The sequence below is a fragment of the Halichoerus grypus genome, chromosome 10 (assembly GCF_964656455.1).
Source record: "Halichoerus grypus chromosome 10, mHalGry1.hap1.1, whole genome shotgun sequence".
Lineage (NCBI taxonomy): Eukaryota > Metazoa > Chordata > Mammalia > Carnivora > Phocidae > Halichoerus > Halichoerus grypus.
The window spans coordinates 75,378,014-75,403,388 of record NC_135721.1 but is presented as its reverse complement, the minus strand read 5'-3'; the positions used below and the strand labels follow the sequence as shown (position 1 = coordinate 75,403,388).

The window sequence follows — 25,375 nt, the reverse complement described above, 5'->3', positions numbered from 1 at the left end:
ACGGATGGGTGGCAGAGAGGTTGAGCACGCCCTCACCCTTACCCCCTGGAAGCTCCTGGGATCCAAGAATAGTTGCTGGGTACAACCAAGCCCTCTAGCTCAGCAACACGAGAGGGTCCAGGCAGTCCCTGTGAAGGGCTGTGCGTCTCTGTTCATAGAGGCGTCCTCAGGAAGCCTGCGTAACCCCTTGCCCAGAGTGCTGAGAGAACGTTCTGGCACATCCCGGGGCAGGGTGGACAATATCGCTGAGTCTGCAATGCCGGGATTGCAGGGCGGGAGCTCAGAAAGCTGACTGGTTGTGTTGGCTTGTCTGAGTGGGCTCGGCCTGGCTTTTGCCCCGGCTGCCCCCTTTGCTGTAAATACTTTCTCCTGAGGACTTAGCCTGGCTGGAGCTTATTGTCATTCCAGTTCCTGCTGAAATGACACCTCCACTCAGAGGCCTTTCCTGACCACCCAATGCAAAGTCCCCTGGCACATCCCCCTGTTTTAAATTATTTACCTCCTGACGTTTTCTTATTTATTGGGTCACGGTCTGTGTACGCACGCGCGCACACACACACACACACACACACACACACACACACACACATCCCAGCAGCAGCTCCTTGAGTGCAGGGACCAAATCTTTCTGCCCGTCAGCACCCAGCACAGTGCCTGGCACACATGGGGACTCCGCGTGTACTTGTGGAGTGAACGAGCCTGGAGTGGAGCCCCTGGAGTGTGCAAGCGGAAGTTCCCTTTCCCCAGAGACCTGGGGAGGGGTGGGGGAGGGAGTGGCCCGCACTGGGGTGCCTTCACACAGATGACAGCCTGATGACAGAGCATCTCCGTGAGGGAGGAGAGACCAAACGGTGTCTCGGGGGTGCAGGCGGTTAGGAGTGGGGGCTGGCCGAGATGCAGCAGGCAAACAAGACCGCCTGGACCCAGAGGGCTCTGGAGGGCAGGTGGGGGTCCGTGAGCCCCAAGGAGAACAGAGCACGGTGTCAGCAGAGCAGAGGGGAAAAGCCAGAGCGTCCAGCTCAGGAAAGGCAGGACCAGCTGTGTGGGGGTGGGGGGGTGGTTGCCCACCTGCAGTGTTTGGCAGTGACCAAAGAGTGGCTCAAGCATCCGGGCCTGGGAGCCCCCAGCTGCTCCCCAGGGCCTGCCAGGGGCCAAGCCCAGCCCAGCCCCGCCCCGCCCAGCTCCAGGGCTCTCCAGCCATACCAGTCGCCCGCATGCCCACCGCGCGCCCATCTCTTCCGAGACCCCAGCTAAGCACCGCCTGTGTGCCAGGCTCCGTGCCAGGCTCCGCACCAGGAACCAGCCTCTGAAGACAGGGTGTGAGCAAGGTGGGCTGAGGGTGCAGTGACTAACACTGCCCGAGGGCCATGAAGTGGCTTCCAGAGAAGGTGTCCTGAGCCAGGGCCAGGAGGCTGAGTCAGTGCTCGTGTTGCAGAGAGGAGAGTCTGCCGGCGGCCAGTGCGGGCTGCGCACAGCTGCGCAGCCTCCCGGCGGCTCGCAGAGAGGAGGGACCAGCTGGGGCCTGCCTGCGGCCCCCCTGCCTGTTTACCCCATCTCCACTGCAGGCGCCTCCCAGGTCTCCGGGCTGTAGGCGCTCCCCTTTCCAGTCTGGCCTGTCAGACGGATCCTTGCCTTCAAAGGGCCACCACCTTGGCCCCGCAGCCTCCACGCATCGAACCCCGCAACGCCCCCTTTCCCATCTTCTCCATGCGGCCTGACTGCGCCACCTGTTCTTCCCAGCCCTCCTCGCGGGCCAGCCCCGCTCTCTCTGCACACAGCTCTGTGCCCTGACCCTCCTTCCTTTCCATCATCACATCCCAACTGAAACGGCCGTAGCCAACACTCTGCATAGCACGGGCCGTGTCCCAGGGTCTGTTCTCAGAGCTTACCTCTCATAGCAGCCCCCGGCTGTAAGGACTGTTACCATTAGACATTTTTCACAGATGGGGCAACTGAGGCAGGTGCGGTTAGGAAGCTTCTCAGGGCCATACAGCGGGGAAAGCCGTGGAGCTAGGATTCAGCCACAGGGTCCTTGCCCTTGACCACTGCAACATGCCATCTCCGCTTCTCCAGCCCCTTCCTTGGCTGTCATCGTGGTGACAGCCCAGACCAGGCCTGCCATTTCATGCTGAAGGTGCCCTGCTGGTCCCTTGAGCTTTATCCCTAAGTGGCAGCTAGGAGAACAAGGGCTGTGGCTTCTACTTCCTTCATTGAGGTACAAATGCTTGATAAACCTTATCAGTTGATTGACTCTGAAGGGGAGCCGGGGGATAGAGAATTGACTCCTCTAGGAGAAGTTCTGGGGTGAGTGCCTGGGCAGAGGCTCTCAGGGCCCTGCTGGGCAGGAGGAGTCCCTGACCCCTGGATGGCTTGACTCTCTGTCTCAGGCTGCAGTCTGAGGCCCTAGGAGTAGGAGCTGAAGAACTAGAATTTGAGGAATGGGACTTCTGTAGGTGGTCAGGATGCACCCCTGCCCTCCCCCAAGGCCTCATTTTCCAGGAGAGCCTTGGGGTCAGGCTGCTTCCTGTTGTCCTTGGGAATCTTGGGAATATCCCAGAAACAGCAGGGTTTTGGCTTCGTGCACAGTGTGCTCCAGACCCTGCTCGGGGCACTGAAGATACAACCCTGAAGAGAACTCAGTCCCTCCCTTGTGAAACTCACAGTCTAGAGGGAGACGGACACAGGCACCAAGAAAAAAGTAAATATTTGCCATACCAGATGGTCATAAGGGCCCTGGAGAAAAATAAAGCCAGATAAAGAGAAGAGGGAATGTTGGGAGATGGGGACATTTGTGCATAGAACTGAAAAGGTCAGGCAGGTTTCTCGGGGAAGAGCATTCCACACAGGAAACAGCCAGTGCAAAGGCCCTGGGGCAGCCAGAGTTCTCTTAGGTTAGAGGAGAAACAGAAGCCACTGTGGCTGGAGAGCCATTGGAAGGTTTTGATAAGAGAAACAGAATCTAATTTATAAAATATTTTTAAATTACTCTGGCTGCTATGTTGAGCTTAGGCAATTGCAGTAATCCTGGTAAGAGATGAAGATGGTTTGGCCTGGGAGATAGCAGCGTAGGTGGTGAGAAGTGGTCCAACTCTAGGTGTGTTTCCCAAGCACAGCCAGTGGGACAGGAGATGTGAGAGGAAGGAGACAAGGAGGGCTCCCGGACCTATGCAACTGGCAGGATGGAGAGGCTCTTTACCGAGATCGGCAAGACACAGGTGGAACAGGTTTGGAGAACAGTCGGGAGTTTGCTTCTTCTCCCAGGCCACCTCTTGCAACACAGCAAGCCTCTTTCGTCAAGCCATGTCTTCCAGTTTGGAGTCGGGAAGACACGGGCTGTAAATGGCCCAAATGCAGGAGTTCGAGGGTCTGCATCTCCTAGGGAGAGGCTGACGGCAGTCCTGCCCTGCCCTGCACTCCTTCAGGGAACGAAGACTTAGGAAACATATAACATGTGCCAGGGGCTGTGCTCGAGCCCGGGGGGACACTGCAGGGAACAAAATTGCCCTCGTGGGCCCTATGTTCTAGCGAGGGAGAGGGGGACAGGTAAGAAACATGGTAAACAAGTAAATTACAGAACGCGTTAGGAGGTGGTAAATGTGGTGGACGCAAAAGTCATTCCAGGCGAGAGGATTGGCAGGTGTGGGTGGCGTGGGCGGCAGTGTCCGGGGAGGGGGGCTGGGGCTGGAAGGCGGATAGGGGCAGCTGCACGTGTCTGGTCTCAAGGCCCGGTGAGGGTGCCGGCTCCAGGGGACAGCAGGGCTGCCCGAGCCTCACTGACACTTAAGATCCTGGTCTTCTCCACTGGGCAGATAGAAGCACCACTGGGGCCTGAGCACAGGAGTGACCGGCCGTGTGGCCAGTTGCCCGGCTGGAACTTGCCTGCCTCCTGCTGCCCACCGGGCGGACAAGACCAGTGGAGGCCTGCCTGCTTGGGTGATCATTTGCCTCTTGCCTGGAGGTGTCTGTCCTAATGGGCTGAGTGTTTGTAGAGACAGCTCCCAGCGGCCGGGTGAGGTGGGGAGGTGCGATGTCAGGCCCTGGCCCTCCCTGCGGGGATGCATGGTCCAAATAAGCCCTTATCCCGGAGAGGGGTGTGGCTGCCAGAACTGGAAACAAAGGAGGGTAAGCAATCAGAAGGCGGCAGCTTGCTGCGCTGAGCAGGGCGAAGCAGTTTTCGTGGAGAGGAAAAACATGGGAGCTAGCAAGCCGCTGAGCTGCCGCTGTGTACTCCCCCGCCCGGCCCCGCCCCGGCCTCCCGTAGCCGGGAGGAGCTAGCTGGGGCGAGGCTGCCTGCCTGAGGACGGCTTCTGGGGGCGTGGGCTGCAGAGCCTGGCCCCTGTGCTTGCACAGCTGTGATCCCCAAGCAGGCAGGGCCGTTTTGGAAACCATCCCCAGCCTCGCAAGGCCTGAGCAAGACGGCCCAGCTCTGGTTTGGGGGAAGCTCCAGATGGTGCCTCTCTTCGCCTAGAACCTTCTCTCTCTTCCTGCCTCCTCTCCGTTCCTAAAGGGATCAGACACGAGGCCGAGAAGCCCTGGCCCCCTTCCATGAGCCGAGGCCCTAGGCCTGTCTCCTAGCCCTCAGCCCAGCTGCTCTTGTGGGCTGTCTAAGCCTGTGGCCGGCTGAGATGCTGAGCAGGTGTCTGCGGGTGAGTCAGGGAGAGGAAGCCAGGTGTGCCGGGCAAGGCTGGGCTCGAGCAGGATGCTGGGCTGGGGGCTCAGGCCTAAGCCCTTTAGGGCAGTCTACACCTGCTACATCTAAAAAGATGGTGCCTCCGTGAACTCGGCTGGCTCTGCTCCTTCAATCTGCATCTACCCCTTTCCCAGGGTTGCAGGTGGGCCCAGAGGCGCCAGGGACCCACATACTGCCTGCCTCTGTCCTGACCACAAGTTAGCTCCAGGGCAGCTGAATGGTCCTTGTTGGGGCTGAACCCAGGTGGCCCAAACCAGGTGCAGGGGCTGGGCCCGAAGGAGTGGCTCACTGCTGACACCTGGACTCCTGCAGGCCCTGTTCCTGGGAAGGGTGGGGGCACTCCCATTTGTTCAGAGAGGGTAAGCAGTTTACATGGAGGGGGCGGGCAGCTAGCAGATTAAGGGACATAGCAACCATATGCAGTGTGCGGACCTTATGGGGAATCCCCGTTCCAAAAACACAACTGGTAAGGACATTTTTTGAGACGATCAGAGAAACCCGAACACAGTGTTAGATCATATAAGGAATTCTTGGTAATTTTGCTGGGCAAGAGAATGATACTGTGACCATGCTGGGGAAAGAAATCCTTATCCTTTTGGGTGAGAAGCTCTTTATGGGTAAAATGATACAGTGTTTGGATTTGCTTTAAAATCCCGTGGAAGGGAAAGGGCGGGGCGGAGAAATGGGGGCAGGCAGAGTGATGGGGAGCAGGCATGAGAGGGGGCGGGGGGCACAGAGCCTCTGCTCCCCCGTGAGCCCCTCCAAGCCCACAGCAAGTTCAGCGGGGAGAGGGACTTGAGCAGCGGCTCGGGGTGGCCTTGGTTCTTCCAGGCCTGAGTGCTCCCTCCAGGGAAGTGGATCAAATCCCCAGCCTACAGAGATCTGAGTTCACGCCTTTGAAGGAAGGCTCGGCCTGTGCCAGGCCCCGTGTGCACGCGCGGCTCTCCTGTCCTGGGAACAGGGTGTGTGGCTGTCTCCATCTTGCAGCTACAGGACACTCGGGCTCCAAGAGGCCACACAGCATGCTGGGGAGAGGTGGATCCAGGTCACGGAAGCTGGTGGTCTGGCTCCAGAGCCCATGCTCTGACTTCCCGGTGCCGGCCGAGTCCCCAGGTGTCCCAAGGCCCCTCTGTATGACAGCCTCTCTTCTCCTTCCCAGCTGTCTTCACTCAGCCAGCTGCTGAGCCTCATGAGGCCATCATCCCTCAGGCAGTACCTGGGCTCTGAGACCTTGCCACCGTGCCAGGGGCAACAGCCAAAGGCCAGTGCTGAGCTCGACCACAAGGTGAGCCCCCGCGCCTGCCCGCCCAGCCAGGGTGCGGCACCACCAGCTAGCGGGGAAGGCAGGGCCGGCCACGCTGCCCAGCCTGGAGGGCCTTATTGCCGCCAGTCCTCCTAAAACCCCAGGGCCTTAAAATTCCAGTAAGCTGCCTCCCTGCAGAGCCTGTAATCGGTGCCCTTGCCCATGCCCCTCACGGAGGCGCAGTGGGGCGCTGTGTACACGGGCATGCGCGTCCCCCGGCCCTGCTCCGGGGTTTTGCTGCATCCTCGATGGTCCAGTACGGCTGCGTTAGCGTGGGGTTCTCCGGGAGTCGTACAGCACAGTTTGGAGAGGATGCAGGAGCTGAAATCCTGGTGAGGGGAATGGAGCTGGGCGCCTCCTCCCTGTTCCTCGCCGTGGTTGCCACTGAGGCCGAGTCCTTGGCCTTTCCCCCAGTTCTTCCTTTTTTTTTTTTAAAGATTTTATTTATTTACTTGAGAAAGAGAACACAAGCAGGGGGAGGAGCAGAGGGAGAGGGAGAGGCAGACTCCCTCTGAGCAGGGAGCCCAACGTGGGGCTCGATCCCAGGACCCCAGGATCATGACCTGAGCTGAAGTGAGACACTTAACCGACTGAGCCACCCAGGCGCCCCTCCCCAGTTCCTCCTAATGGACTTTCCAGACATTGCCCAGCTCTTCGGAAAGCCCAGCTTTGGTAGGAGGCGAGGACAAAGAGGAATCCCTGAGCCTGCAGGTTGTGCCGTTTGGAATGGGGAGGCCTGTGGACCCTGGGGGTGAAGGTCAAGCAGGGGCAGTGGTGTAGGATGTAGGGGCTTCAAAGTGGGAGCCCCAAGCTTGGCTCTGGGAGGTGGGGAAGGCCGGGGGACGGGTGTAGATCTCAGTGAGCTCCTCTCTCCCTGGAGCCTCGAGGATGAGGAATGGAGATAGACATCTTTCTAATTTAGGAAAGTAGTAATTCCAAAAGCTCACTTGGAGGTTGGATGTTGACGATCCAGAAGTCCACCCTTTGGGCATTGCTCTGCAAATCAGATAAATGAATTAATTTACTTAATGAACACAAATGAACCATTAAGAAGATATGATAATCCCAGGTGGACGCACCTCTTCTGGAGCACGTAGGTAAGGTTATCTTTGAGTTGTGCCTAATATTAGTGCATTTACGAGACTGCCGGCCTGCCTCCCAGGAGAGCCTGAGCTGTGTGCATGCCCCGTTCTGTTCTCCCAATGACTTCCTGGGAAATGAGCTGGTCTCAGAGGCTGTGTTTGGATGTTCCAGGGCCTCTAGAAAGGAGGTGGGGTTGGCCCATGGGCGGGAAGGGTCTGTCTGAGCAGGACACAAGTGGGCAGGCCCCAGGCTGGACTGAGGGAAGGAAAAAGGAAAGAGAAAGAAGGGGAGCGGTGGCAGAAAAGAGGCTTGCATCTGATCTGCCCAGTGAAGAGGGTGCACTTCAAACACTTTGGAGGCCACTCCTGTGCCCTCACCCAGCAGAGCAGTGACCGCCAGGGCGGAGGCTTCCACTTGGCTCCTTGCTTTTTGGAGCCCATCTGGTAGCACATGTCTGTTCCACACCCAGGAAAGAAGAGGAATAAGTGGCCTGAGGGTGTCCTTTATTCTGAGCACTGTTCTCATGCATGTGAAGGAAGCTGTGTCCCCCTGGTCAGCTACCATATTGGAAATGACCCGTGTGGCCTGGAAACATGGAGGGTTCAGTGTGTCTCGGCAGGGTGTCCCAAAAGCGTAGGGTGTGGGCCCCGCCCAGGGCAGTGAAGGGGCATGTGAGGCCAAGGCAGTTCTCCAAGGCCTTGGCTGCCCCTCTTGCCCACCTAGGATCGGTCCCAGCCTGACAGGGAGGTAGCCAGGAGCAGAGGAGGGAAAGGGCCCTGGTCTGGGGAAGGGGAGGAGGTGGGGCTGGTGCGGGCATGGGGGTCTGCACAGAAATGGGAAGCGTTCTGTCCCCCTGGGCGGGTGCTGGGGCCAGGTGAGGCAGGTGCCGGGCTCCCACAGCCCAGCCCTGCTCCCACCTTGGCCAACTGACTCCTCATTAGGCCCGAGCATGTTTCATCTTCAAAGGTGATCAGGCTACTCACCAGCCAAAAAGAGCAGCGGCGTCACCCGCCCTGTTTTACAGGGAGTGGTGGTCTGGGCCTGGGCTGAGCCTTTCATCCCTAGGACTCAAAGTCTTTGCCTTCCTTCCCTCCAGGGGCAGTGGGGAAACTAAGGCCAGAGTGAGCTTGGCCCGAGGCAGCCCGGCCTGGAGGAAATAGGGCTTTCCCAGCCCTTAGGGCGGCCGTGCTGAGCCCCATCCGCCAGGCCCTGCTCACCCCTGTCTGGGAGACTTCCTGTGAGAAGCTGGGTGACAGCCCTCCTCCAGCCCTGCAGATAAACACTTCTGCCAGGCTCCCCTCCCCCTGTTCTCCCCACCTCCTCCTTTGCCCAGTCTCCTCCCTCTCCTAGGAAGCTCCCAGCCTTCTTCCCCTCCCTGGCCTGCCCTCCCTTAGGGCTGGGTGAGCTGCTGTCTGGTGCCCAGGGCTTGACTCTCTCTCTGCACGGATCCTGTGGCTTTGTAGTTGACCCTTTACTGGTGGGTCTCCCCAGCTAGACCGTGGGCACAGCATGGGGGCCTCTCCACAGCCCTGGTATATTGGGCACTGGATAAGTGAATGAATGAACAAAGGAATGAACGTGATTTGAGTTCCTCTCTCCCTCTCCGAGGTCTCTTCTTCCACCGCATTCGGGCCATCCACTCTCCTACCCGGTTTCCAGAACCCTCTCCCTCTGCATGCCCTCTGACCAGCCTCTACGTGTCAGCCCCCTTGTCTCTGAAAGTCCTTGTTTCACGAAGGCCACGAGGGTTTATGGCCTGCACTTCTTGTGTTGGAGGTCCTTGACTTCAGAAGCCTTACCTGCTCCTAAGAGAACCAATCACAGCACATTGTTTGCAATTATAAGCTGGTGAGATTCCTGCCTGGGAAAGCTAACCACCAAGAGCAACAAAAGCAGCAAGCTGGTCCCGCTGCAGCCCTGCAGGGGAGCTGGACCGGCTGTTCGTCCGAGCTGGGTCAGAGCACAAAGTGTCCTAGCAAATCATGGCGGAGCTTGTGTAGTCTAAGACTCTGCTTCCTGGCGAGATGAGGAGAACACTTTCAGCATCTTCAAGCGCTTTTGATAAAGAAATGGTGGCTCAGCCCCCTTGGTGGTTATCAGGGGCCCTGTGCTTGCCTGGTTTGAGCAGGGGCTCTCCCGGAGGAGAATAAACATCTAAGTCAGAGTAAGCACCAGGGTCTGAGACAGCCCGTCGGGAGGCAGGTGCCCATTCAGCTGAGAGAGGTGGAGAGGTTGTTTTAATGCAGGAGGCGGCTGCAGAGCTGGTTTCCCAGTGCTTCCTTGGGTCCTTGGATCCAATTCTGTAAGAGACCAGTGCTGTCCCAGGCCCCGTGTGAGCCTGTCCTTCGACTGCTCTGCAGACAAACGTGTAACTGGATGTGGTTTGCTACTGTCTCCTCAGCCTTCCAACCCAGAACCAGGAGTCTCCTTTTCGGTGGCTTGCGTGAACCGTCTTGGGCCAGATTTTGTCTAATTGTGTTCTGCCCAATCTCAGAGTCTTGGCCTATTCACTTTAATTGAGATTCTTGATGTTTTGGTCTTGTTAGACCCGCCATTGTATGTTCTGTTTCTATGTGCTCACCTTCCTGTTGTTTCTTGCTTTTCCTCAGGCCTTTTGCTATAATGAAGGAACTTTTTTGTTCCATGTTTTTTCCGCCTGGGGATTCAGAAGGTCTACAGAACCAGGATCGTTATGGTGGGATGGGGCGTTTTTCCCCAGTTTGGTTAAATCTGGGAAGTTTGAGGAAGTTAAGCATCGTGTGGGAAGAAAATGGAGGTCCACAAAGGCGGATGTCCCAGAGCTGGGGCTGCATTGAGGCACCAGGAGCTGGGTTCCTGTCTCGCCGTCTTCCAGGGCATGTCCTCCACACAACCTGATGGGTGTCCTCATGGGACAGGCAGCGTGGGACCCACTGAGGGCTCTGCATCTGTGATGGTCCTCAAGGCCCCACCACCCAGACTGAGCCTGGGGACCGCAGGTGGCTCCCATCAGCTTCCTCACCGTGCACACTGCGTGCTGTCCACCTCCGTGCTTCTGAGGCTTGGGGATGGCTTGTGTGTTGGAGAAGTACGTGTGTAAAGAGTTGATTTTTATGCGGGAGCGGGTGAGTACTCCACACTTGGGTGATGCTCTGGGGTAAACAAACTCTGCCCCACTGAACAAACTCCTTTGCCCCTCACTCCTGGATCTCTGCACATCTTCTGCAGAGGCTGCGGGCCCGCCGCACGCACGTGTGTGTGTGCACGTGCGCGCATGTCTGCATGAGTGCGTGTGTGTCTGCATGCATGTGTTGTGTGTATCTCTGTATGTGTTTGTGGCGTGCCCTCGTGTTAATAGAGTTGACAGACAAGTCTGACGGCTTTTGCTCCTGCTGTGGCTGGGACTGGCCTGCCTCTGCGTCTGGTGACCCTGCCAGGAGCCGCTGGAGCCACTGGGGTGTGGTTTGGGAGGTTGTGGGGAGTGGGCAGGGAGGGTGCCTCGAGGCCCTGGCAGCTCCGTGCCTGGCTCTGCCCTCTCCCGCTGGCACTCAACACCAGCCAAGGGACATACTCCCTCAGGCTTGGCTGGAGAACAGGCCCCTCGCCCCGCGTCAGCCAGAAGCCCAGCTGGAGCGGGGGCCTCTCCCTCTCCCCGTACCCTCCGCCATCTCACCTGAAAGTGCCTATCCTTATATCCTGCCCCTTCCCTGCACCTGAGGGGGAGTCCTGCCCTCAGGGCTGGAGACCTTAGTCAGGGCAAGATTAGGTGGGTTGGGAAGAAAGGAACTGGCTTGAAGAAACAGAAAATAGATATTCAGGAATCCTGTGTTCCTTCTCGCCTGGTCTGTGGTGGGTTCCTTCTTCCTTCCTCCAAAATGAGGAACATCAAACATCTTTTGAAATAAACCTCAAAGAGATGGCCTCTGGGAAGCTGACCCCAAGGGGAGATCCACGCACCAGCCCCGGGTCACACCCACCTCGTAGGCCACCGAGCCTCTTCAGAATGGGTACTTGTGAGCAGCTGAAGGCCACATGGGGCCCAGGCCCAGACTAGCTGTGTTTGGGTCCCAGGAACCCTGGCTTCTTTGCAAGCAGGGCTTGAAGTGACAGAGTGGAGCCAGAGAGAGCAGGCTTGGATTCTTTAGGCAGCTTCTGAGCTCTCTGCTCCAGGCCCAGTCGTCCTGGGACTCTTGGGGGTACCTCCCCCAGGCACAGCCCTTGCTCCACGCCAGGTAACTCACCTAACACTGACACTGGCTGGCCTGACAGTCCTTCTCTTCATCTTTGAGCCCTCCTGGACAACCCTGTGATTGTCTTCCTCCCATTCTTACTTAGGGAAAGGCAGTCCTAAGTGCCCATCACATCCACGTTCAGCCCCTCTGTCAGGGGGCCCTACTTCATCCCCACAGCTTCTCTCCCGCACATCAAACCACACCATTTGATTCCAGGCAGCGGACATCTTTCCCAGATGTCATGGGAAATGTGAGATGTCAAGCCTCCATTCTCTTTGCTCCTGCTATTCCTTCTTCCTGGCAAGGCCTGGCCTGTCTCCCCTGTCCTTGGATTCCCGTGGTCATTACAGTCTGTTCACTTAACCCATGGCCTGTCCACACGTTGCTTCACACACCTAAACAGAGTTGTCTCTGAGGATCGGGTCCAGAGTCTAGCTCAGCGGTGTCCCACGGCTCCCACTGAAATGGGTGCCCTGGCAGGTTCAGCCTTTGGGAGGGACCCTTGCCCACCTGTCCTGCACCCAGCCCTGCCCCACCTTGTCTCTTTTCCCGGGCTATACCTTCTCAGGGACAGTGCCTTCTAAATGCTGCGTCTAAGCAGCTTGGGCTCAGCTCCCACCACGCACCTAAGGAGGACCAGGAAGGGTGTGTGAGGTCCCTCACTCACTTCCCCAGATGGAGGAGCAGTTGCCAGGCAAGCCGTGGCCTTCTCAACTGCTCTTCTGTTCACTGCCTTTTTGGTCCCTTCTCCCATTTTTGGCAGGACTTTGTAGTAACAGAAACACAGACACATATCCTGGAAGGTCCTGGAACAGCCCATCAGTCTCAGCTGGACCAGGAGCTGAGCAGTGGCATGAAACCTCTCTCTGCATCTCTCAGCTCTGCCCTTTGGTGTATTCCCAGGCAGGCTTTCCCTGCTGGTCCTGAGAAACTCCAGGCTATGTCCTTCCCTTAGCAGCCCTAGGGAAGTGGGGGAAAGAAAGATCTTTTATCCTAGAGTCCTAACCAGAATCCCAGAGTTGAGTCTCATTGGCTTGGCTTGGATCATATGCTCATCTGTAAGCCAATCAAATCGGCAGGCATACAGTGGCCGGCCCGGGTCACATGTCTTCCCCCAGAGTCAGGGCTGAAGTCACCACCATGGAGTATAGGGAATCGGGGGCTGCAACACTCTTGACAAAGGAGGGGGCAGGATCCTGGGTACCCAGAAACCTTGGATGCCCATAGCCTGGTCTGTAGCCATGGGCAATGGCCCTATGCTGTGATATCTATAGGAAGTATAAGGACTCAGTGCTTTCCAGGGTCCTCCCATGCCAGCACACCAGGAGACCGTTCAGGGAGTGAGAAAGATAAGAAAGAGAAGAAGCCATTGCTATTGAGGAAATGGCTTTTGAGGAAGCCAGTACTCTCCATAGGCTCTCCAGCCCCGGGAGGGTGCCCATGCCCACACCCTGGCTGGTTTCAATGGGTCCGTCCAGCACCAGCACCCACATACTGATGTGTTCATGCACAGCCAGTCCTAAATTCTCAAACATTTGCACTGAGAATCTGGTCCCTCTCTGGGTAGTCAGCAAAGCTGGGCTTCCGGTCCAGATCCCCCTGTGGTCAGGGTCTCTAGTCCCAGCTGGAGGAGCAGGAAGAGCCAGCAGTCCTGACTTGTCATCTCCCCTACCCCCCACGGCCAGCAGGAAGCCGGAAAGGAAGGGTGGGCTGGGTGGGAGCACTCTAGCAAAGGTTTGCCTGCAACCCCTCGTTCCTCCCACCAGCAGACACAGGAATGGGTCAGATGCTCTGAGATAACCTCCCTGCAGCAGATCCACAGAACTAAAACCCCTCAGCCTTCCTGCCTTTGTCCCAGCTCCATCTCTTTCCCATCCTCGCCCCACTGTGCCAGGGCCTCCTCGTTCCTTCCTCATCCTCAGTACCAAGAGCAGGGGCCATGGCTGCACAGGGGCCAGTCCCAAGTTTGAGATAAAGCTTAAAAGAGAATCTCTTTGTCTGTCTGGAGTTCAGGGTCTGGAGTCTCTGAACTCACTTTGTCCAGGCATCTGGAAGTGCAGGGACAGGGCGCACCTTCTGCGGGATGGGAGCCGGCGGGCCCGTGCTGGGCCTTCGAGGTCCCTCAGCGGGCTGCATGGATGCTACCTACCTGGCCGCCCAGAGGGGACCCGAGAGCCAACTTCCTCGCCAGCGGCTGAGCCAGAAGTCCTGTTCCTTTGCAGACTCTGCCAGCCTGTCTCCCATCACCCTCGATTGGCCTCATCCCTAGTCCATGTTGAGGGTCCACCCACCCCCGTGCCCAAACAGGCACTTTCATTTACAGAATTAAGTGTCTGGCCTTGTAAGCCGGAGGGTAAGTATGGCAGGCCCTGCCTGTGACATCTGCTCCCTGGCCTCTGTGTTCTGTGCCTTCAGGGAGCCTGGGCTAGGGAGAGGCCTTGTGTCACCATCTCATTTCCTAATTATCGGTCGTGCATCCTTGTCATCTTCTTGCGAGGACTTCCGACCGATGACCCGTCCTGGTCAGAGTCTCCTTTATGGGCACAGGGAAGAAATAGCGTCCTAGAGATGATGGCAGGTGCCACACTCCAGGACGGGTCTCTTCTCATCTTGTGTTCTGTGGACATACCAGTGGGACGAGGTCTGGCTCTCTCCACCAGCCTGAGGCTCTTGGCCTGGGGCCTCCAAGTAGCCCTACCTCAGGATTACTCATTACTAATTATTGTTGTTGTTATTTGCCCATCCTGTGGTAGAGTACCATGCCCTTGGGGCTCAGGCTTGGGGCCCCACTCCCCCTCCTAGGGGCGCAGCCTCATCCTCTCTATCCTGCCACTAATAGGCCCTTGGGCCTCTGCTGGGCAGTGCAAACGGAGCTTGTTCCTTCTGAAAGAGGGTGTCTCCAGTTAAATGCCCTTTATGGAAAATACATACACACACACACACACACACACACACACACACGGAACTTGTTAAGCCTTAGGAAGAGAGTACAGACATCTGCTTCAGACCTAACCCTTATTGGAGATGGTCATGCAGTCGGGATCTCTCCAAGCTCAGCTTCCACATCTGCTCTAAATGAGAATCATTAGGCCTCTCTGGGAGCCCTGCTGGGTCGGGGCACTGTGAAGTGGTACTGTAGGTTTAAATTTGATTTTTAACAAAAAAAAAAGAAAAGAAAAAGAATTCATGGAGGCCTCGCTCTAGCCTTGGGTCTGAAATGTGCCAAGGCAGACAGACCAGTGCTGCTCCAGTCTCCCCCGGCCCGGACTGGCTCTAGAGCTGACCCTCAGCATGTGTGCGTGCATCTGTTTTGGACAGAAACAAAACCCTTGAGTGGACCCACATGCAGAATTCTCCCCCTGGAGTCCATCGGCAGGCCCTCTGGACAGGGCTGAGAGCAGCCCAGCCAGATTGTGATTGAAGGCAGGGCCCCCCCCAACCCCGGGCAGTCACCCCCCAGGGCCTGTGAGCATGGAGAGGTGAAAGCAAAGGCAGCTGCTTTGGGTCCTGGCGTCCCAGGCAGGGAGTGGGCACCTATAGGCCTGCAGGGCCAGCATCCTGAGCAGCAGCCCCTTGGGTCCAGCAGCCAAGCCGGGAAGGCCATGTCCTTTGGGTGAGTCTTGGTTTTCCCCAGCAGGTGTTCCTGAATCAGCCTTTGCCCCCCCCCCCATAGCCCCCACCCCAGCAGCTGCCCCAGAGCCTGGCTGAACCTGCTCCCACAGGATGCCCACCCAGCCTGGCAGCTTCCAGGGAAAGGGCTTGGTTTGGAGACTTGCCTGGGGCAAGCCTGGATTCTTGGTCATGATCTGAGGTGGGAGAAACCATCCTGTTTCAGCCAGAGCAAGTGACTTCCTGGGAGATCCTCTGCCTCCTCCTTTCTGCCCTATTTTCGTGTAAATAACCCAGGCCACAGCCTGCTCCCTTGGCATTAGCTAGAGGGGAATTTTCTAAAGGATGAAGTGTCTGGGAAATGTTCACCCTTTTTCCCTTCTTTCTTATGACGAAAGTGCTGCAAACAGAGCCTTGGCTGGTGGTTCCTGGGGTCAGAAGTAGCTGGGCTAGGAAAAGGAGACACTGGCCTTCCCCTCCTCCTCCCCGCCTCACAGGGTGACAAGCCCTATCTCTCATCCTCGTCGTCCTTCCCCAGGGGGAGGGCAGGGCTTTAAGGCTCCAGAGCCGGGAAGGAGGCATCCAGCACAGAACTTCCCAGAAAAGTAGGCCTGCCACACTCTGGGGAGAGACCCAGAAAATGAAAGCTACAGGCCTCGCTGGCGGGGGACCGTCTCGTCTTGTCAGCATTGGGTGCGGGCTTGTCCCACTCCTCGCCCTCGCCCTCGGACTCTGCCTTTCCCCAAGTTGCTGCCTGAGGTTTCCGGGGCTCCGTTTTCCACAGGGGCTTCCCAAGCCCCCGCTGACACCCAGTGGGAGAAGAGTTGGGCAGCCTGCACTGGTGGGGGCCCATTTCTCAGACAAGATCCGGAAGGCCTGAGAAGCATAGCACCCCCGCACCCCAACCCCAAGGAGTGTCTCTGCGCTACCCTTTAACCCTGAAGCCACACTGACTTCTACCCCCTCCCGACACACACGACCCTGGGGACTTGGAAGGTGCCTCAGGCTGAGGAGAGGGCCACCTTGCACTTCCCTCTGTGGAGGAAATGGGAGCAGGCAGGGGGCTTGGGCCTCTCCGTCTACCAGCCCAGCTGCTGCATGGCCTCTGCCCGGCTTCCCTTCCCCGTCTTGAAAGGGAAGACAGAGCCCCGTGTCTCTGTGGTGCCAGCCGGGACAGGAACGGGCTTGCTGAGCTCAGGAGCCGGCCACAGCGCGACTGGAGCAGGAAACGCAGCTCCCACAACCTGGCTGTTTACTTTGTGTCCCCCGGGAGTGGCCCGCTCTCCCGACTGCTGCTGGTGCTCCGGGCCTGCCTCTCAGAGGAAGGTGGCTCGGGTGCAGCCCCCTCCTAGTCAGAGCCCCAGGTTCTGCTAAATGTCTGCTTCTCGGACCTTCACAAAACAGGGCAAGGGAGAGGAGTCTGAGGGAGGGTGGGGTTCACAAGAAGACTTGCGGGCGCCCAGTGCCACCGTCTGTCCGGTTGTCTGGATGAGATCGGATGCTCTCTTACCGCTCCTCAGTGCTGGGGCCATGGGTCTAGGGGACGGACGGGAGAGGACAACATGGGCTGGGCGCTTCCCATGTAGTATGGAACCTTTTTTCCCCCCCCCCCAAAAGTACTACTATAAAGACTGCTGGTTTTGTGGGGATTTCTGTGCATAGATGGAACTATATCCCCCTAAGTTGGATCAAAGTCTTCCTTAAAGAGAGAATCATTAGGCCTCTCTGGGAGGCCTACTAAGGGCCTCCCCTCACTTAGGCCCAACTCCAGGGATCACCCTTGAGGGCAAGGAAAAAAAATGCCCTCAGCCTTCCTTGTAGGTAGTGGGCAAGGTTTTCTTCCCCCTTGGGGAAATACAGCTGGTAACACGCGGTTCACAGGGATTTTCTTCAGAACGATCATTTCCTTCTTGCTATTCCCGCCCCCCTGCCCCCAAAAACACACATTCAGGATAGTTTCCCTGGGATTTTCCCCCTGGACTCAATGATGGGAATCAGCGTTAAGAATGAAGTTGTGAAACCCGCACTCCCGTAGTCCCTGGTCCTGCTGCTTTTTTTCTCAGTAAATCCCCACTGCACAAATTTTCCTCCAGGGCATTCCTCAGATCCTGGGCCCATCTTCCCCATGCCTCCCATTTAGGAAGATAGATTCTGCCCCGGGGTGGGGGTGGGGGGCGAGGGGGCGGTGGTGCCTGAGACCCCCAGGGACAGAGATTGGCCTCTGTACCAATCCCAGGGTGGCTCCGAAGTCCCTTTTAGCCCCTGGCTTTGTACGCAGCACAGGGGTCTCTGAAATGCAGAAATCTCTCACGTGCCTCTCCGTGCCTTCCTCTGACCCACCCGCTCTATGGCCCCTGGATATTTTCTTCGGCGTCTCCTGCCACCGCCACCTCTTGCTAGCAGCTTGCTCAGTGCCCTCTCACACAGGGGCCTGGGTCCTACGAGTGCCGCTCCTTTTCAGGGTCACGTCTCTCTCCCTTGCTCCCGCACCCACCCCAAACCCAAGAGGTTCAGTCAATTATAACTAGTATTGTCCCGTTTTAAATTAACTTTTAAAAAAACTTTAATTGTATTCAGATTATACGAGTAAAGCACACATGTTGTAGAAAAATAAGCTTAGAAAAGAAAAGATTAAGGATGTCCTATAGTCTCTTCTGTCAGAGGCAGCCACATTTTCATTCTGGTGGTATTCCATCCCAACTGATTCTAATGGCCTCCTTCCGGGGGGGTGGGGGGAGGTCTGTCCCCCACACCCCAGTCTCTCTGCTCAGGAGCCCTGAACGATCTCCACAGCCCACTGTCCAGGCCCTCTGGGGCCAGCCCGGTCCTCAGGGGGCCCCCTCCCTCCCCCCTGCCCCAGCTTAGCCAGCTACCTGGTGGTCAGTCCCCCAAGGTGCCCTGCCTGTTTCTTGCATCAGCCCTAGGATCTGTCTGATGGTGTAATCCTGGCCCTGCCCCCACCCCCACAGGGCCATCTTCACCTCAGATCCTACTGTTCCTTTGAGGCCGGGCTGGGCTTAGTCACTTCCTCCCTGAAGCCTTCAGAGCTGCATTTCACCCCCTCCCCCACCAAAAAAAAAAACCCTAGAAGGACCCTTTCTCTTTTTGGTCCATGGGGAAGTTGAGATTCAGTACTCGTTGACCAAATGACTGCCTTTCTGAAGTATTTTCTAACGTCTAAGTGTTTGTGGCTGTGTCTTAGTACGGAACGGCGTCTGGCTCACAGGCCTGTGCCTGCTTTATGGGGGCGGGGTGGGGGGGCGCGGGGGGGCGGGCCGGGCGGCAGCAGCCTTTTGCCAGGACTGCAGAGTGAGAGGGAGTTCTGAATGCTGTGGCCCTCCTTAAGGCAAGGCCAGGCTGGGGAAGGGGAGCCTGGGGGAAGCAGCAGGTTGCCAGCAAGCCAGCTCACTGACAAGCCAGCCCAGCTGGGGGACTCAGGCCTAGGCAGCTGCAGGACCCGACAGGTGCCGCTGGCTCAGGAACAGGCTCTTGCCCAACCTGGGGCGGCACTGCTTGGAGGCACGCCAGTGGTCCCCTAGGCTTCCTGCCCTGCGTCTTCCGCCAGCCCATCCTGGCCAGACTATGGGGTCAGGCCGCCTGTGGCCTCGGCTGTGGTGCTGAAGAGCAGGCTGGGTCCTGGGCAAGACAGGTGCTGCCGGGGGTGGTGGCGGCGGCCGGGGCGGGGGGGGCGGCGGCCGGGGGGGGGGGGCGTGCTTCCCGTCTCAGGATTTTGCACCGAGGTATTTTGAGTTCAGGAAGATAGTATTCCAGAGTACCATGTCTGATGCCCTCAAAAACGGTTCTGGCTTCTGCCCTCAGGAGGCTCCTGGGTCTGTGCAGAGGGGCTGCTGCTGTTTCTGGATGGTAGGGGCACAGGGGAGTTCTGGGCCGGTTCTGAGCTCCAGCCCTGTTACTACCATGCGTCAGCCCTGCTGGCCTTCTCTGGAGCTCGCCTCTCCTATCCCAGCGCGGCCTCAGAGCTAGTTATCTGCAACGGGCACAACGGTGGGGGTGTTTCCTGCCACCCTCCCTATCTTAGACGTAGGAGTCTGAAGGGGACAAGGCGGCAGGCACGTCTAAGTGGAGGAGTTCAGAGTGCCAGGAGCAGGCTGCCTTTCGCGGCAGACGCCACGCCTGTCTTTGAGGGTGCTCCCCTCCCCATGCCTCGCTTTGTCTGGATAGTCCCATCAAAGAATGGGTGCCGACAGAGTTCCAGGGCACCCTGGGATCCAACCATTCCCTGAGCAGATGGAATTGGCCTTTGTCCTGTCTGTACCCCTCAGAATGTCGAGGGGGCAGAGCAAGGGTATGAGTTGGAGGGTAAGCGTGCAGATGCTTAACTGAAGCCTCTCCTCTCTTCACTGGCCTCCTTGGGTCAACACGGTTTGACTGTCCACACAGGGCTGCACATCTGTCTGTGCAAGGGGTTTCCTGCCGAGGAGCAAGCTGGGCACCCCGGGGCCATGTCCCCCCCCCCCCCCCAGAGAATCGTGGCACCTGCCACGGGTGCCTCAGGGAACAGAGCGGGACCACAGACACCGTGCAGAGGTGAGAGTGGACGGGCCCTTCTCCACAGCAGGCTTTCTCTGCTGGGCCCCCGGGACAGGCCTGAGTGACAGGATGGGTTTCTGGATGGCAGAGTTTTCTTCTTTTTCTGAACGAAGGGAGGACAGTCATCCATCAGAGGGAGGGTTCTGAGTGAGGGGGTCCACAGCCCTCCATTAGGACACCTCCCTAGGAACTGTGCCTGGAAGCCCAGCGGTGGGCTGAGTCCCTGTCCAGGCCGCCGGGCCTGCGAGCACGGAGTCTGGGGGCGACGGACGTAGGGGCGCCGTCTGTCTGTGTCCTCTCCAGGCCTGCTACCTGTGCTACAGCCTGCTGACACTGGCCGGGGTGGTGGTCGGCTGCCAGGACATTACTCCAGACCAATGGGTGAGTCTCCCAAGAGGCTGAGATGGAGGCCAGCCCGCTGTCAGGAGCTGCAAAGAGTGGGAGGCCCTGAAAGACGGGGGCCTAGGGGAGCCAGGCTCCCTCCTTCTCCCAGTGTCCCGCGAGGCATTCCCAAGGGATCCTGACCCAGCCTCCCAGCAGCTGCCCTGTTCCTCTCCTCCCTTTCCTGCCCTACTTCTGAGCAGTCATTCAAATCCATCCCTCTCTTGCTCTGATTTCTTTCCCCCTCCTCCCCTTCTGCGGAGGGGCCTGGCCCACGCCACACCTCCCCCCACACCCACACCCCCCAGGGAGAACTGCAGCTGCTCTGTATGCAGTTGGACCGTCACATCAGCACCCATATCCGGGAGAGCCCGCAGGCCATGCACCGGACCAGACTCAAGGACCTAGCTGCCCAGACCTACATCCGTTGGCAGGAGCTGCTGGCCCATTGCCAGCCCCAGGTGGTGCCCCCTCCCGGCCCGAGACTTGGGAGGGGAGGGAAGCGGTCAGGTGGGCTGACCAGAGCCGGCAGCACGTCTGCCCCGACTGCAGCTACTGAGCTCCTGACTGGCCCATGGGTGGAGAAGGCAGTGTGGGGGGGTGGAGGTGCCACGCAGGACCTTCACATCATGCTCACCAAGAATCCAATGCCCGGTGCAGGGGTGTCATGAGGGGGAGACAGAGAGGCCAACTCCTGGCCAAATGCAAAGAAAAACTTCGCCCTAGAGAGGAGGAGCAGTGAGCAGTGCCAGGAAGGGGCACCAGAGGGACCAGCTGTCTCCCCTCTGCCCACTTGTCCTGCAGGTCTGAGGCTGGCTTCCTACTCTGCTGGGAGGGACCCTCTCAGCCTGCCCTGGTCCCTGCAATGTCTGGAGCGACAACCTCCACGCCCCTGATTCTCTCAGGCTTTCTTAGGGAATGATAGTCATAGCTAATACGTATTGAACAGAGACCACCTTTCTTCACAAATCCAGATAGCTATCCCCATGAGACAGGTCCTGTTACCATCCCATTCTACAGATGAGCAAGCTAACCAGAGTCGCTGAGAGGTTAAATAGCTTGCCCCATCATGAAGGCAGCGTGTAAATGTCAGAACCAGGGCAGAGATCCCTCTGACAAACAGCACCGGCTGCCTTGGGGGCTCTTCCCTCCCCTAGTCCCGAACCCTCGATGGACACAGGCTGGGTCTGGTGAGCATTTCTCCTCCCATCCTCCCAGTGCCCCTCGGCTCCCAACGTGTCTATCCTCGGCCTTCTCTCTGCTTGTCCTTCCTCCTGTAACCTCTGACTTGGGGCTGACACATTGGCCACAGGCTGTGGCTTGGGTCTCAGATTTCGCAAGTCTCTGAGAAAGCTGGAGAGCAGACCTCACCCTCAATCCCCCAGGAACTAGATCGCACTAGTTTCTGGTGGGAAACAGCGTGTTTGTCAGGAAAAGTGATTTGTGGCCTGGCCAAGTCAGGGGGCAGGCCCCACCTTCCTGTCACACTGCCCTGGGCCTTTGAGCCGTGAGTAGAGGGAACCCGGACAGAGCACTCCTGCGCTGTGCTCAAATGGCCTGTTGACCTGCCGTGTCCTCTCCTGGACGGGAAGCCACAGGACTCTTGTAGCTCAGCACCGGGCACGAGGAGGCCTGTAGTGGATGTTGATGCTGGAGAGTCACCATCAGGACAGCGGGCACCACCCGGCCCGGGGCCATCGCCCTGTGTTTCTCCTTGCCACAGGCCCAGTACTTCAGCCCCTGGAAAGACTAAAGGAGCAGGGCACGGCTGCTGGTCCCTAGCTCTTGGCTCTGGCAGGAAGCAAACAGGCTTCAAGGAACAGGAGGGAGCGAAGAACAGAGGCCAGAGGAGGACTGGTGTGATGAAGCAAGAGCCTGCCTCCCCCTGACCCCCACCAGGCAACGGATGTGTCTCCCTGGCCCACCCCTCAGCCCTCCTTCCCTCCCAGTCCTCCCAGTCGTCTCCTCTGCCCCAAGGCCTTTGTATCCACTCTCCGTTTTCCCCGGGGCCTCCTGGGCCCTCCCAACCCTCCTTCCTCTCTGGCGCTAATGCGAGCTTTCTTTGTGCACACTAAAGTCTTATTTCAGCATCGGTGGTTTAGAAGATTTCCTTCAATGCCTATCCTGAGGGCTCCTGCCCAGCGTCCAGTTTCCTGACATCTCTGCTGGTGCTGGGCTGAGTTCCCACCTCGGACAGTCATGTGACCTGGGCCTCTTAGGCCCCACCCCCTGCCCCAGAAGGCTGTTTGTAAATCCTGAGGGAGGAGCAGTTACTCCTGTGGCCTGAGAGCTGTCAGAAAACGGGGAGCACCAATAGGGAGCATTTGTTTGGACCGGGTCTGGAACTACGCCCCCCCCCCCCTCACTGCCCTTACTGGGGAGGATCCAGAGTGAGCTGGTGGGTCAGGGCTGTAATTACACTTAATTCGGTTTATCACTGAGTTCTGAAATCAACTCCCCAGACTTAGAAGTGGGGCGGGGTGCCAAAAGACAGTTCTGGATACTTTCTCTCAGGCTTGCCCAAGATTGGTTTGGTGGGCCCTGATCCTTAATGAAGTGCTGGGTATCTTTGACCTGCCCCCCCTTGAGAAGCATGTGGGCCCTGTGCATCACTGGGGAGATCCCTGGGTATCCCCATTCTCTGTCTACTTCTCCAATCCCAAGAATCCATTTTAGCGTCAGGCTTCTCATAACTCTGGGTTGGAAGAGGGTTTTGCGGGGGCCGTAAGAGGTGGAAGTAGCAGAGGATGACCCCTACACCCTTGGCCCGGGCCCACTCCTCAGCTCAAGCCGTGTCTGCCGACGGAGCTTCACCATGACTGGTGCTTACGACTTTATGTGTTTATGTGCCCCTCTCCTTTGCTCTCATGCCACAGGGGTAGGGTAAGGCAGGCTAACTAGGAGAGAGACTCCCCCCAAATAAAGGACCTTCAGGACAAGTGGCTCAGTTTGCAGAACTGAAGGGTAGCCCATCACTTCCTGGGCCTGTCTTATTTATTTGTTTGTTTGTTTGTTTTGTTTTAAGTAGGCTCCACACTAAGGAGCCCAACGCAGGGCTTGAACTCATGACCCTGAGATCAAGACCCGAGCCGAGATCAAGAGTTGGACGCTTAACCGATTGAGCCACCCAGGTGCCCCCTGGAGCTGTTTTAGACACAGCTGCCTCCCTCGCCCAGAAGTCTGGGAGCTGGGGGCATCTATAATTCAGAGGGCATGAGCACACGGCAGAGTGCTGGGTGCCATACGGGTTGTCGCCCTGCCGTGCTCCCTTTGCCAAGTGAGAGGTGGAAGAAGTCCTTGGCCAGGGTGACTTGGATGCCCAGGTGACTTGACCGAGAGTTCTGGTTTCTGTTCCTGGCCACATCACAGGGCCCCCTGGCTGGGGCACCACTGAGGCCCCAGGGGCATCAGGTAGGCCTGAGATCGTCTGATAAAAGAGCGAAGGCTCTGGTGAGCCAGCCTTCTTCACCTCCCTCCGGGCAGCCCCTGCTTCTGACACTGCACATCCTGACAGTTAATCCTCAGCTCTTCAGTTTGCTCTGGAAACCTGGAAATCACCTTTGAAATTTCCCCTCTTTGTTCTCACTGCCAAGGGCAGAGAGGGAGTAGGGAGGCCTAAGAGGCCAAACTGGGGAGTTTCCAGTTCTCGACGCTGCCCCTTTGTGGCTCTGAGAAAGAGATCCATGCGGTCTATCACCATAGATATCTGGGGCCCTTCTCCCCAGTCCTGGTCCTTGTGCACTGACCCCTCCTCCCCTGTTCCCCAAACACACTCATCCCCAAGAGGGAAATAGATACCAAGGAGAAAGGAGGTGTTGGTGACTCTCAGTCCCTCCAGAGACCTAGCTGTAACCTGAGCAGAGGGGTGCGCTTCGAGGTCACCCAAGGGCGTCCCATATCCCCTGGGACATGTAATGGGCCCTCTCTGGAACTGGCTGGGAGCTGACCAGATCTCAAACTGGTCTGGGACCAGTTAGAGACTCAGTCTCCTCTAGGCCAAGAATTCCACAATGGTGCTGGCAACTGCACCACTTGCCCTTTCCAGATCCTTAAGCTCCTGGGAAAAGGCTGAGGGATATCCTGATTGAAGCCACTGGAAACGCAGCATCCGGGGCTGTGATGACGGATGTTTTCCTGCTTCCTTTTGGTGATGGTGGCAGGGAGGGGCTGGGAAGGGAAAGGCTTCCCAGGTGGACAGCTTTGATAACTCTCCTTTAGGAGGAAGTAGAGGAAGTCCTTTTCCTATGTCCCCGCTCACCTCGGTCCCCAGGCCCTCAGAAAGATCCCTGAAGGGTGGCTGACCCAGGCTTTCTCATTTCCCCCTCTGTGGGCTGACAACAGCTCCCGGATCCTTTGGGAAGTTGGCCAGGCAGTGCTAACTGGAGAATCCCAGGGTGAACCCTGGGCTCCACTCCGGTCCGAAAGCTGCCTTGCAAGAACTAGGGGTGAGGAGCTCAAATCAGGGACACCATGGCACATGACCAATGTCGTGGGGGAGGGAGTGGGGGCTTGCCTTTCAGATAAGACTCCTGGGCCCATCTGTAGGGACTGGCCTGAGCTGAGCTGCCAGTGGACTCTTGGAGAACCTCGGAAGGCATTTAGCATATCTGGGTCTTTCCTTGACTTGGCCACAAGCAGGTGAGCAGGAGGGCCTGTTAGGGCCTAAGGCCTGAAGCATGGGTACCTTAAATAGAATATGCCAGACAGGCCCTAGAGAGACATGACAGGTACAGGAGACTTCTTCTTCTTCTTCTTTTTTTTTTTCTTAATTTAAAACCCAGGAATCCTCATTTTTGACCGGTTGTGCTTTTATTAAAAAGTATGAATCATGAGCAAGTAGTCATGCAGGAAACTTTATCCTCTGCCCACCCACCCATGGAAAAGGCCAGTGCTGGAAATGAACAGAACACAGCAGGAAATGAGTGAAGGTAGAAAAGGGGAGGGGGGGGTGGGGGGAGCTGCAGCCTTATCTTGGAGGAGCATTTGAGAGGGAAAGGCTCCCGGAGTCTGTTAGCAGGAACAGAGAAGTCTGCCATTAACGTACAGAAGACTGTCCCTGCCAGTGAAACCAAACCACCTTTTGAAACTTTCCACTGGGGCCATCTTGCAGGTGGAGCCAGGAGCTCAAGTCTCTGCCTGGTGGGGGTGGGAGCGAAGGTGAGGAAAAACAGCAGGAAACAAGCTGTTTAGGGCTTAAAGGTTGTCCAGATGCACTCTGACTTGGTGCAAAGACAGAATTGGGAGTCCCAAGACCTGATTTAACATTCTGACCTTGCTAATTATCTACGTGCCTTTGAGCAGGTTGCTTCATCCTTCTGAGACGCATTTTATCTCTAAAATCAGAGACACAATACCTGCCCTTTTTTTTTTTAAGGTTTTATTTATTTATTTGACAGAGCACAGGCAGAGGGAGCCTCAGAGGGAGTGGGAGAAGCAGGCTTCCCGCTGATCCCAGGACCCTGGGATTATGACCTGAGCCAAAGGCAGATGCTTAACCCACTGAGCCACTCAGGCACCCCATACCTGCCTTTTGAACAGTCGTCATGA

At 57.5% G+C, this 25,375-nt stretch overlaps 1 protein-coding gene across 5 annotated transcripts in view; it reads left to right on the top strand.

Annotated features, from left to right (window-relative positions):
• The window catches only part of FAM178B (family with sequence similarity 178 member B), a 113,063-nt gene extending 91,145 nt beyond the window's left edge, over positions 1-21,918 (top strand). For 4 of the 5 annotated variants that reach the window (XM_078056637.1, XM_036073746.2, XM_036073751.2 and 1 more), the window contains 4 exons: positions 5,850-5,975; positions 19,751-19,828; positions 20,137-20,289; positions 21,552-21,918. In XM_078056637.1, coding sequence (XP_077912763.1) covers positions 5,850-5,975; positions 19,751-19,828; positions 20,137-20,289; positions 21,552-21,581 — 387 coding nt within the window. In that variant the 3' untranslated portion in view covers positions 21,582-21,918. Of the gene's footprint in view, positions 1-4,404; positions 4,647-5,849; positions 5,976-19,750; positions 19,829-20,136; positions 20,290-21,551 lie in introns of those variants that run through there. The other variant, XM_036073752.2, reaches the window with a different exon arrangement.
• Positions 21,919-25,375: the final 3,457 nt, after the last annotated feature.